Consider the following 12,591-nt stretch of genomic DNA (forward strand, 5'->3'; position numbering starts at 1 on the left):
AGGTGGTCCGTGAAAACCGTGCTTGACTTCCTGGGGGTCCGTGGCTGATAAAGGTTGGGAAACACTGCTCTGTCTGCTCTACTTCGATGTATGGCTCTACTGACGTGAGATTAACTACTTTTTATCAGCAGCTTATTTATTTGAGCTTTGTTTTAACACAAACGTTTGAAATGCATCCAAATAATGTTTCAAGTTAAAGTGTGTATTAATTAAAAATAAACAAATTATAATATTAAATCGTTGTTAATATCGATTTTTACGACACATAAACCGTGTCCATCGTGAAATTTTATTTTTACGACAAAACGGCTTATTGAGTACGGTGTATGTTTAAACTCTCGCACATTGTCCTAGTTACAGTGTACTGAAATCAGTACTTATCTTCAAATATTTTAAGCGATAGAATTGATGTTGTCAAGTGTTTCTTGGAGACAAATATTTATAATAAGCCAAAAACTTTGTATCCCTTTGACGAAAAATGGGGAAAAGTAGGTGAATGAAATTTTGCACAGTTATAGTTTATATGGTGAAGGAGTGCATCGAGCTAATATTATTTTGAAATTATGCTTTTATCATAAAAAAATTTAACAAATAAAACATTACACACACTAAAACACACACACTAGGAAAAATGACAGATTTTTGAGTGACAAGCCTAACATACGAATTATACTCTTTTTTTATGGTTGAAGTCTGTTGACAACGGTTGACAATAAGGTGACAAATTGAAAATGGATTATAGTTTTTTTTATTAGACAATGCTTACACGGCCAGTCTGCTGATCTCGGCTGAGTCCCAGAGACAAGAGTTGAAAAAAATATGATAGTCAATATTTTTTTTTTTTTTAAATATAGGTACTTAGTAGTCCTAATGTCGTTGAAACTAAGGTCGAATTTCGACCATTGGGCGATCTCTAGTAATCATTAAAATAGAAAACACAAACAAAAAAATGTTCGTACTTATTTCTCATTGTTTGCTAGTCGTGGTGGCCGAAGACATAAATACATCGTTCTTCTATTTTCTTGAAGTGTGACTAGCTTAAACATGCTAAGGAAAATTAAAGGAGACAGCTCATACGCCGCCGAAAGACGGCTTACGTACTGCCGCCTCTGCACCGAGTATTTTTAATCCCGACAGCGCTTTATATTAATTTTAAAATATTATTTTAATTTCCGCACGTCGTGTAGGTAACAAGATGGTGTCACATGAGAAATAGCCGAGCCTTCAAGATCTCGCCGAAGTTCTATTTGTAGGATACTTTTTTTACTGATAATAAACGTAGCCCGTGATAATGTATCGAGTTTTTTTTTTTTTTTACTTTGATGTATACGATTTTGTCAAGGAATACGAATAACGATTGACGACTTACGATGACTTGAATACCTAGTACGTACGCTTGACGCTCTACATTTCCATATTATACATTAATTAACAATTCACATACACAGGCAAAAAAACAATGAATTTGCGCCATTCAATATAATATACCTACGTCCTACCTATTTGACTTTTTTATAGATACATCCTTAATTTTTGCATACTCTGCAAACTTTGAATCACTGAAGACAAAAGTTAAAACGTCTCCAAAACAGTATTTACAGTATCTATACATTATTTTTTCATTGCTCATTTTGATTTTTCGTTTGCTGGAGTCTGTTTTGCGGCTTCGCTATCTTTATAGCTTCAGCAGGTGACACTGATAATAATCTCACCTCTGCAATCTCAACTCACTGTCACCGATCACCAAACACCCAAATCTAATCTCTGGAGGGTTGCCAACCGACTATCGACATGATAATGAACTTTCCAAATTCAACAATCCCCTACAATTCATCGTTCTAAAACTCTAAAGACTTAAACCATATTATCTGTGATACGAACAATGAAGCTAAGAAATACAATAACCACCAAGTAAAAATAAAATTACCAAGACTTACTTTTGGTTTGGCATGTGGTTTTTCAGACGCACAAATTCATACAAATTTTAAGATTTAATATGAAGCCTGAGTAGTCACGTCGCTTGGAACATAATATCTCTACGATACGTTTAACTTCAAGGTAAATAAGTACGTTAACAATATGAATATCGATTTGAAAGTAAATTGAGTTGTTTAAATTATGCGATTAGGTAGTGCAATTTATAATGTACCTATTTGGAATATAAAATATGTACTTGCGTGTTTAACTAACCAGTAAAACTAAATATTTAATTCTGTTTTTGTAGCAAAATTTCAATATAATATGTAACAGTTCAAACAAGTTTTAAGAGATTAGAGAGCGATGATAAAGAAATTTGGAAATGTTTTTATCTAATACTCTACAACAATAACATGTCGTAATTTCAAAACAATATTTTGGGAGCCTAATCTGTGTCTTTTTCCATGGAGGAGTATAGGAGCTCTGCCTAAAACCTACAACGACTCACGTCTGCAGAGGCATAGGATTTTCACTTCAGACTGCAGGCCGCTGGCCTCCTCCATTGCTCTCTCGACTAGTATCTATGTATGTGTCATTGTGTATACTCGCAAATGTTAGGTAAGAGTGACATGTCTAATGCCTATTATAATTCACACTTGTATTAGCTTCATGATTGACACCCACCGAGCAGAGTGGCGAATAGCGAGACAGTGCTCGCGAGTCGCGACTCGCGACCAAGCACTCGGTATGTTTCGAATGGATGTGCTGCTGAGCTGCTGGCACTGTCTCGACGCCACTCTACTCGGTAGGTGTAATCAGGCCCTAGGTAAGCGAGCACCAAGGATTTTTTGTTCTGTTCTCCTACTAGCTTAACTGGATCAAAATAATCTGCTGACCATTACAGCTAGTCAAGCTACGTGCAGTCTCTATGTGTGTGTCCTTATGTGTATTTTATTTATTGTAATTCCCAGACTCGAGACAATGTGATCGGGGCAACGGTCGCGGTGTGACGTGCGCGTGCGCTGCCTGACGTTGTTGGCGTGCGCGGAACTTGGCCGCCGACCACGCGGGCGGCGGGACTCGCGCCTAATCCGGAAGTAACAAATAACAATACCACTTGTCACTAGACCAGACTAGATTGACTGCGAAGACTTCCCCAGTTCCCCAAGGGCCATCCTGCTATTTAGTCATCTGTGATCTGTAGTTACCATAAAAATTCTAAGGATGTCGATTGTCGAGTGCTTTTACCAAAATACGTTCCCATGTGCCGAATGGGCCGGCTCGACCGGAGAAATACCACGTTCTCACAGAAAACCGGCGTGAAACAGCCTAGCGCTGTGTTTCGCCGAGTGAGTGAGATTGCCGGAGGCCCAATCCCCTACCCTATTCCCTTTCCCTCCCTTATTCCCTTCCCTTCCCATCCCTATCCTCCCCTATTATCCTATATTCCCTCTACAAGGCCGTCAACGCACTTGCAGCTCTTCTAATGCTGCGAGTGTCCATGGGCGACGGAAGTTGCTGTCCATCAGGTGACCCGTTTGCTCGTTTGCCCCCTTATCTCATAAAAAAAATTACTTTATGTACAAATGTATGAATATCATTTTTAGTGTGTTAAAAATTCTTCATCATATATAATGCAGTCTCTTTATTATTATATTTATAGATCACTAGCCAGCAGGTTTAGTTTAATAAAATTACTTTCATCGAAAAAATCTTTCCGACTACCTATGACTTGCAAAAAATTAATAGAGATAAATATGATGATTTTTATAGCTGAAGAATTTCTAGAAACCAGAATGCAAGAGAAAAGACGCGAGAGTGATAATCAGTGAAATGCATAATCAGCTTTTGGGTTTTGATGATGTTTGGCTCAAATGTTCAGAAGTGCCTACTTTTTTTTTATAAAATAAGGGGGCAAACGAACAAACGGGTCACCTGAAGGAAACCAACTACCGTCGCCCATGGGCACTCGGAACATCAGAAGAGCTGCAGGTGTAATAAGCTCTTTTCTTGAAGGATTGCAGGTCATAATTATAGAGTTTCAAAATTACGCGAAAAGGCACGGTGGAAGACTGCCACTCATCAAGGTGATGAGGATGGTATATTTTTCGTGTGGATCGATGGCGAAAAGTTGCAGTAGGTATAGGTTCCGAAAATTCCTCAGAGCATCCCCGTGATACAACTGATAGAGGATACGAAGCTACATCTCGGCGTAATTCCAAGGGGTCCAGCCAGTTTGAAACATTATGGCAGTCAACAATTCGAGCGGCCCTTCGTTGGATACGATCTAGATTCTAGAGGGAGTAGTTGGTATTTATATGAGGTCGAACCTGTCGAGCCTGAGTACTGTGGAAGATTAAAGGCAACTCCGACGTCTACATAAAAGTTTTTAAAACAAGCATAATATTTAAAAGTAGCTCAGCTACTAACGGGCAGAATGTAAAATGATCGACAGCCACTTTTGAACGTAGACGTAGTTCAGTAATCCCTTATTATGTTAAGTCGGCACGTGTTGGCTGTTGGCAGCTCCGAAACCCATCATCTGTTGATGGCTCCAGCGAACTAATAGTACTAGCTCATATAAAGTACGGCATATATCAATAAAAATTGTGACGCAAGCAGTAGATAGAGATCCTATATTATCATAATATGAATAACGTTTATTAATTATTATATTAATTCAAAATCATGACCGATTATTATAATTATAATAAAACTTTATTGTTGAAATCCCACTACGAGTACGTTTAAGGTTTAGTCTGTACGTCAAATTATTTGCTACACTCTACAAAATATTTAAAAAACTTAAAAACTGGTGGTACGCAAAAACAGACAAAGTAATGCCAAGTTAAATCCAAATTATGTTATGAAGGGAGCATACAGATTAATGATGATGATTGATGACTGAGGAGAAAATTATTTAAATTCTTTACACATCATAAAAAATGCGTATTATCACACGTTTTCAGTTTGTTTAATTTATTAAATTAGGTTCTTTTAAGAATTCAATTTTTGAAAATCGAAAGAAACAATCGTACGTGAGTTTCTGTTTGTTCTAAAGCGATTAGCTTTAGTTGCCGCGTGTTTTACTTTATTTTAAATGAATACGTACGAAATGAGGATAGTTAAATATACAAGAGTCATGTAAAATGTTGCGTGCTAGCTACAGATAACGCAACGAACATTCCTGGTATTTTCTCATTGACATCTATTACTTTCTTATGAAATTATTCTTGAACTGTTTGTACACAGTACATACGCTGAACACATTTAAAATGTTGGTTCAAAATGTAATATATCTTGAATCTGTTCTATAGTATTTTAATTTTTTAATCTCATCTGAGAGATGATGAGATGAAGTTCATCAATGTAACTTTTCCTGCTGCGGTTGTTCCGAAACTGTTTTCCTGAAGCTAAAATTAAAACAAGGACTTTTGGACATTTGGATACAAACGTCTCAAGATCACACCGCGTCAATTCATTAATCTGAGACAAATCATCATATTTAGCAGCTCTATAAAACTGTATAAATAAGAGTTCAAAGTCGCCGTTAATAAGACTGTTTCATGACGCTCTAAACTCTTGATAGCTTGAATCTAACTTTTATAATTATAACGGCAGGTAGAGCCTTTGCCAAGCTTTCTTCGGAATACAGAGTAAAAGAAAATGTAGGTCGCTTCACAGGAAATAGGTCGCCTAATTTAAATTGATCTTAGCTCAAACAAAAATAGGGTATTATAACGAGTAGCCAGATGTTTTATACGCATTAGTCTAATCCCATTACGTTATTTAGATTGGTTTTGAAGAGCTATATATGTAATGTTTATGAATCATCACAGTTTATTGCCTAAAAAATAGGAAAATCCTTAAGTTGTAGATAGCTCGACGTCTTTAAATTTAGAAATTTACTTTGAGATTTCAACACATAATTGAGATGCCGTTTGAAATAAAGCAGCGGCCATGAATGCACAATTTTGAACAGAGCACAATTTCCTCGGACGCGTGACTGCAATATGCTTCCTCTCAAACTTTCTTTTGAATATCTTTGGGCGTATGTTAATGTCCACACAACTTTTTAGCAGACGGACATCGTATTTTGCATCTTGACTACCATCTAAATATTTTCCGTGGCGAACTAGAAATGTATTAAAAAATACACAATATGCAGAAAAATCAGGACTTATTATCATCGTAAAGAAATTTCCCGTTTAGCCTTTCTAGTTTCTATCCTCTAGATGCGCTGTAGCCTGCAGCTATCACCTAATTATTGCGTCTTATTTACAAGGTGATAAATCACATTAAATTAATTTGCTCTCATTAATTACTCGAACAGGAATGTATACTAGGTATTAATCTCCTGCAGCTTGTAGTACAATTATTGATGTGGTAGTGGGATATAAATACAGTGTCATGCTCGTCGCCACAAGTGGTATAAAATGTGGTTGCACTCCGTCTTGTTTATGCCACCATAATAGCCGCCATCAATCTTGGAAAGTAATTTTCCATTACACTAACATCACAATGTCATCAATTCGAGTCGTTATTGGCGCGAAAACAATCACTATGATGATCTATAAACACTGGCTATGATTGAACGGCTGGTACAACATGTTTCTAGTGGTATACCGTATATCCTAAGCTCTTAAGGCCCAGTAGTCCCTAAAATAAGCAGGTCGATGTCTGTCAGTACGAATATCGACGTTAAGGACATTAAAATAACATTCATATCAGCGCGCCTTGTACAGTGGCTGTTACGCGCTCGCCGCGTGCCTTGATAATAGAAAATAGGAGTAAAAACCTTTTGTTTTTAGTATTACACAAATCAAATATATCAAATCGTTTACGTTAGGTTACGACACATATACTACATTTTTTGTTTTTTCTAGAAAGTGTGTAATTTAGCCATAAAATGATTTAATTATGAAAAACAGCGTTATAACAGTCATCTTTGAGATTTTTTTCTATCGAGCAGAATTTTTCAAATTGTGTACTAATATACCTTTGCGTATAGGAAATTTTCTCAATTTTAAAACGGTACTTATTTTATACTTAAATAATGACATTTCTTTTACTAAAAACGTGTTTTAAAAAACCTATTTTACGTAGTTGCAACAACCACAGCGCCTTAAAGTTGTATAATATCAAACAGAGTCGCGGGGCTCCTATAGTTTGGGCAATTTTGCAATCCCTATTAGTTTCACATGATATTTAAAAGTTGTCTAAAGCCGCCACCTAATGGGACTACGATTTCCCACTGAAGAAAACCTAGCCTTCGTCATTGATATTCTATAATATTGTTTTTGGTCCAGAAACTATATAATACAACAGTCAATTGAATGTAACACGATGTCTGATATCGACAATATTTGTATAACGATACTTACTCGTATCTGACGAGCTAAACAAAAGATGTAGAGCAATAAATTAGGTTATTAGGCAAAAAATTGATCCTAATTGGTTTTATTGGTTTCATACAAAGTCTTTGCAACTCTAGTCCTCAAACTTTTGTGTGCAACAGCAAAGTTACTTTGCTGAACCGATAATAATTTCATGTTATGTCACATGCGACGACTATCTAGGACAAACAATATGAAAGAGTAATCAACGTTAACTTAGATAACGTCTGTAATTTGCACGCATTACTTTCCGATCTGAATGTGGTGTGGAACACTGACCTACATGCACTATGCAATCACATCACATGACAATGCCGACGACAAATATTGTTATCATAACCTATAACTACTATAGATAGCTTTAAAAGTCTTAAAACCACTATAAATTATCACTAAAATTATTGCCTCACATGCACATAAAATGCCCCATAGAGAAAGTGTTACACTTGAAAAAAGACTGTCCTGTAAGGTCATAACTCCAACAGTTCGTATCCTAAAAGCATTTGAATCTGATGCTACCGAGCTTTACAGTTTACAGTTTTAGTACGAAAGAAAAAACATAAACAGGTAAAGAATGCGCTGTTTCCCTAGTATGAAGTTTGTAGAATATTTTTTCTTAAACAAAGCTACACTCATAGAAAAAGCTAATAAATGTAGCAGAAGCGACAAATGCTTTAATAATATGCTCCTTGACCATCAACTTTAATTCGCAGGAGCAACTGTACGTAGCGTTTAAATATACATACGAGTATTTAATATGTCCTAACTCCTAAGAGGCTCAGTGCTAAATAAAATACGTGAAAGCGACAAGGTAAATGGTGCAGTCGTGACACGTAGATCTGGGGCAGGGCAGGTAATGTACGAAGCACAGGGCACGAGATGAGATGTGCTGTGCTCTGTTTCGCCCACACAATCGCTACCTCTCGTGTGACTCACGCCTTTGTGCCATAGAAATATAGCGCGAACGTCTAGTGAAAGTTCAACTTCTTTTTTTAGAATCTCACATGTCCTCCGTATATTTTGCTAAATCTGAAATTAATATCAATCATTCATCACATTAGAGTTATAAATATAATAGGTATAAGTAATTATAGAGACCGACACGACTTTGAGTTTCGCGAAAGCTGCTCATTTTATAACTCAAAAGATATTTTTCTTTTAAATTAATTTATTGCGTACAGTTTTCCATATTCAAACTTGACCTTTCACCGAAATAAAAGCATCGCAATACCAAATTTTATCTAAATCCTTCTACGGTTTTACCTTTTTAGTTCATGTAGATAACAAACATTTCGCACTTATTACTATGGATTTCAAGAGGTATACTAACAAAAACATTGCACTTATCACCCACTCCCATTAATCGCAGTGACCTTTGATAGTAAACAAACAGTAATCCGTTGCCATGGTGCCCGGAGGTCAGGCGTCCTTGGCCCATATCGGTAGTAGGTCGGGACTGCACCTCACATTTAGACCAAGGACTTCCGTATCGAACTACGACTTATCGTAGCGCCGATTACTCGATAAGATACAATATAAACATGGTAAACTTATGGTTTATTACGTTTATCTATTGTTGTAGTGGATAAATATATTATGGTTTATTTATTTATTTATTTTATTTTACCATTTATTTCAGGCATCTAGGCCCATAATACAAATACCTTACAGACTAACATACATATTCATATTATAATATTATATACCTTAACAACTAACATACATATTATTATTATACACTTAAAACTACACTTTGTCACGTGTTGACGGCTACGTGACGCGCTTCATTCCGGAGTCTCCCCCGGAACCTCCGGATGGATGTGGTCTATACATCCATCGGCCAGAACTCCGGCGCCTCAAAGGTCGAAAGAAGATTCGTCGGTACTCTCACCACAAAGGAACTAAAGCTAATTTTGTGACGAGACTGCAGACGCTCGACCCTCAGCGGTTTAGTTACGAAGCTGCATATTACTGTTAGCGACATCGTAGGACAAACAAAGAGGAGATAGAAGGTAATATATCTAGATTCTAGCTAGAAATCTCGCGTATACTCAAGTAAAACGGTATTAAGAAAAGAGGATGAGGTCTGCCTACAACTTTGTTTAAGTACATCTATATATGAGGGATATGTATAGGCTCCTCGTTCTAGGGAAACTCTACATCAGCCTTTCCCAAAGTAGACGATATCGCCCCCTTGTGGGCGCTGAAGGTCTACTTAAAGGGTGGGGCGGTGTGGGACCCAGAAAAAAAATGGGGGCGTTGTGTAGTGGCTTGGTCACCCCGACTTATTTCACCTGGATGCATTTTAAATTGAAACAAAGTGGGCGCTAAAACATAATATGTTCTCAAAGTCGGCAGTACACAAAATAAGTTTGAGAACCCCTGCTCTACATAAACAGGTGCAAAATCTTCATATTGAAAGGATAAGGAGGAAAATTGACCTCCCACACGTCTCATCTTAAGAAGAAACTTCTTCATGGCTGCCTCTTTTATATGCCTCATTATGTTAGAGTGGTAAAAACATAGCAGTAGGACGTAAGGTCGTCGCGGTTCAGAAATACGCAGTTGGCTGAATCCAACCACTGGTCGTGCGAGGTTGCTCTTAGGTCGCATCCCAAGGTTGATCCTAAGGTAGTCGATTTCTTCAGTAATTTATTAGGATTTTAATTGAAATATGTTAACTGAACATTTTTCAGACTTAAGAAAGTCCGAGTCGATCGGCTAGATGGTATTGAATGATTTAAGTAAATTGGTAACATTCAGATTAACCAAAGTTTTAAACAAATTAAAGTTAATTACTAATTTAATAAAGTAAAGTTATTTTTATAATTATTTAATTACCACGAAGAAACAGTAATAGGTACCTTTCGTTAGTTTTATGATCATGTTAATTGATATAATTATGTAGAGCAGTAAGTAATCAGACAGCAAGAACTTTTTTCCTCGTTTTTAAAAGCATAACAAAAGTTATGTTTATTGATTATTAAAATTATTGGTCGTATTAATTTTCAAACTAAAGCAGTGATAACCTAAGAATTAGAAAAAAAATAATGTTGAAACAAACGAGAGTTTGCCACAGCTTGTGGCAAACAATAGTAATTGTCAATAGCCATCATATCAGCTTATAGTCGTCCACAGCTGGGCATGGCCCTCTCTCAATGAACGCCAAGATGACCGATCTCCTGCTACTCTCATCCAACAGGCTACATGGGCCCGCAACTGTCAATATCCAATAAATTAAAATTGTATCATCATGGGCGACCAAATTTTATAAATAGGTAAATACCTATTTATAAAATTATATTTTTTATGCAAACCTAAAATTATTAAGTCTCGACCTGATTTATGGGTGACTGAAATCTTCCGCGCTTTTCATCTTTTCATCATAAGTCGTCAAATACTTAGTTTGCTTTGATGATGAAAATTATATTCCAAAAAAAACATCAACTTCAATTTTATCTAAGATTCAATTATTTTTCCATAATACAGATAAAAAGAGTACAGATAAGGTAATGATTAAAAGGTTTAAATTATTAAAATGGGAAATAGAACATAACGCTACGTTACACACTGCAACTGAAAAACTTGACTGAAAAACTGAAAGCAAGAAACTGGACTCTGTAGCTTTTTAATGCAGTTTCTTCTTCCCTCCTTCCTCTTGTTTCTTCGTTCTTACTCTAACATAACTTACCTACTTAATATTAAAAAAATATCCACAGCCGAACATATAACCTCCTCCTTTTTGAAAGTTGGTTATAAATTGAGCAAAATAATAAAAGCGGCCATCAACTCACCAATGGTTTTGAGTATCTGGAGATCATCGAGCTCGTACTCCTTCTCCTCCTCGGAGTACTCGGACTCCGTGGTGATGGAGTCCTGCTCCTCCGTGGACGACGCCAGAGACAGCGACCGGACGTCCGAGCTCAGCTCCGAACTGCACTCCCTCACGAGTTTCGCACTGGCCATCATCATATTTTATTTTTTTAAAGTTCCTAAACTTATATGCAATAGTCTTTATTTAAAATTAAAAAGTTTATTTTTATTTTATTGTCATTTAGTTGCTACTTGCTACGATATTCGCGGAGTCCGCGTCGGCGCTACGGGCGTGAAGCGCGCCTCGCGGTACAGTCTCTACTGGCGCTGGTCGCCGGCGCGTCGACACCCGCTAGTAACGTGCGAAACATTTTATTCTTGTCTCTAAACAAAAATTACAAAAATATAACTAATCTTATTTATCATCATGATGACGACTTCCTAGCTAACGTTTCTAGAATATCAATCGGAGCTTCGCACCATGGGTACTTTGGGTAGCGTTGTCCTAGCGCGAACGTCATATAGAGCCAAAGAGCTTGTAAGCTTGGTTTAAATAATCAAACTAAAAAATATCTAAATCTATCTTAACATTTTACTGCTCGCAATTTCAATTAAATAAATAATAGAAGAGTTTATAATATGAAACATGTCCATTATGGAATGTATGAACCTTGCCTCGATTTCACCTAATATCCGCAGTTAGTGGCGGAAAACTCATGAGACGTACGCGCTCAACTCTGCTGTAAGTAGTATAGATCTACTCAAAACTATGCACGGTTTCTGCTTTGGTAGTTAAATAATAAGTAATAAAAAAACATATTTTGTAAGGTCTGAAACCAGTAGAGGCCATTATTTGAAATAATGGGCTCTACATTTTTACAACTTGGATGGAAAACTTGGCCATGATGGAGCCTCCTTTCCCGTAGTCTTTCCATACTAATATCATAGAGGTAAATGTGAATGTGTATCTATTGGTCTGGTACCTCTTTACGCCTAAACCACTGAACCGATTTTGCTAATATTTGGTATTGAGATAGACTTTGAGTCCTAGGAAAGGAGGACATAGGATACTTTTTATCTCGGAAGAATGTACGGTTCCTGCGCGATAAAGGAATTGTGGCGCAACGGAGTTGCGGGCGTCATCTAGTTCCATATACAAGGTGTACAACAAAACTAAGTAAGTAATAACCGGGTCCCACACGCACACCGCCTTTAGACCTTCACCGCCCACAAGGGGGCGCTATCGCCCACTTTGGGAAAGGCTGCTTTTCGGGGTGTATAACAGCGCTGATAGAGTAACTTCTTTTGTATGGGAATATTCATGACGCTGGGGCGCTTGTCCATGCAAATAAGAAAAAACAATCTGCTCTTTCAGCGCTGCTACTTTCACAGTGAACTCTATATCAGGAACACACAAACACCCTAAAGTATTATTGCTTAGTTTTGTTACACCCTGTATTTTGTG

The 12,591-nt window shown here is 37.0% G+C and overlaps 1 protein-coding gene across 1 annotated transcript in view; it reads right to left on the bottom strand.

Annotated features, from left to right (window-relative positions):
• LOC121733582 (cAMP-dependent protein kinase catalytic subunit 3) overlaps positions 1-11,452 on the bottom strand; it is a 36,878-nt gene extending 25,426 nt beyond the window's left edge. Inside the window, exon 1 of the mRNA XM_042123881.1 lies at positions 11,108-11,452. Coding sequence (XP_041979815.1) covers positions 11,108-11,285 — 178 coding nt within the window. The 5' untranslated portion in view covers positions 11,286-11,452. The remainder of the gene's footprint in view (positions 1-11,107) is intronic.
• Between the last annotated feature and the right edge of the window lie 1,139 nt (positions 11,453-12,591).

Source organism: Aricia agestis, chromosome 1 (genome assembly GCF_905147365.1).
Source record: "Aricia agestis chromosome 1, ilAriAges1.1, whole genome shotgun sequence".
In the NCBI taxonomy this organism is placed as follows: domain Eukaryota; kingdom Metazoa; phylum Arthropoda; class Insecta; order Lepidoptera; family Lycaenidae; genus Aricia; species Aricia agestis.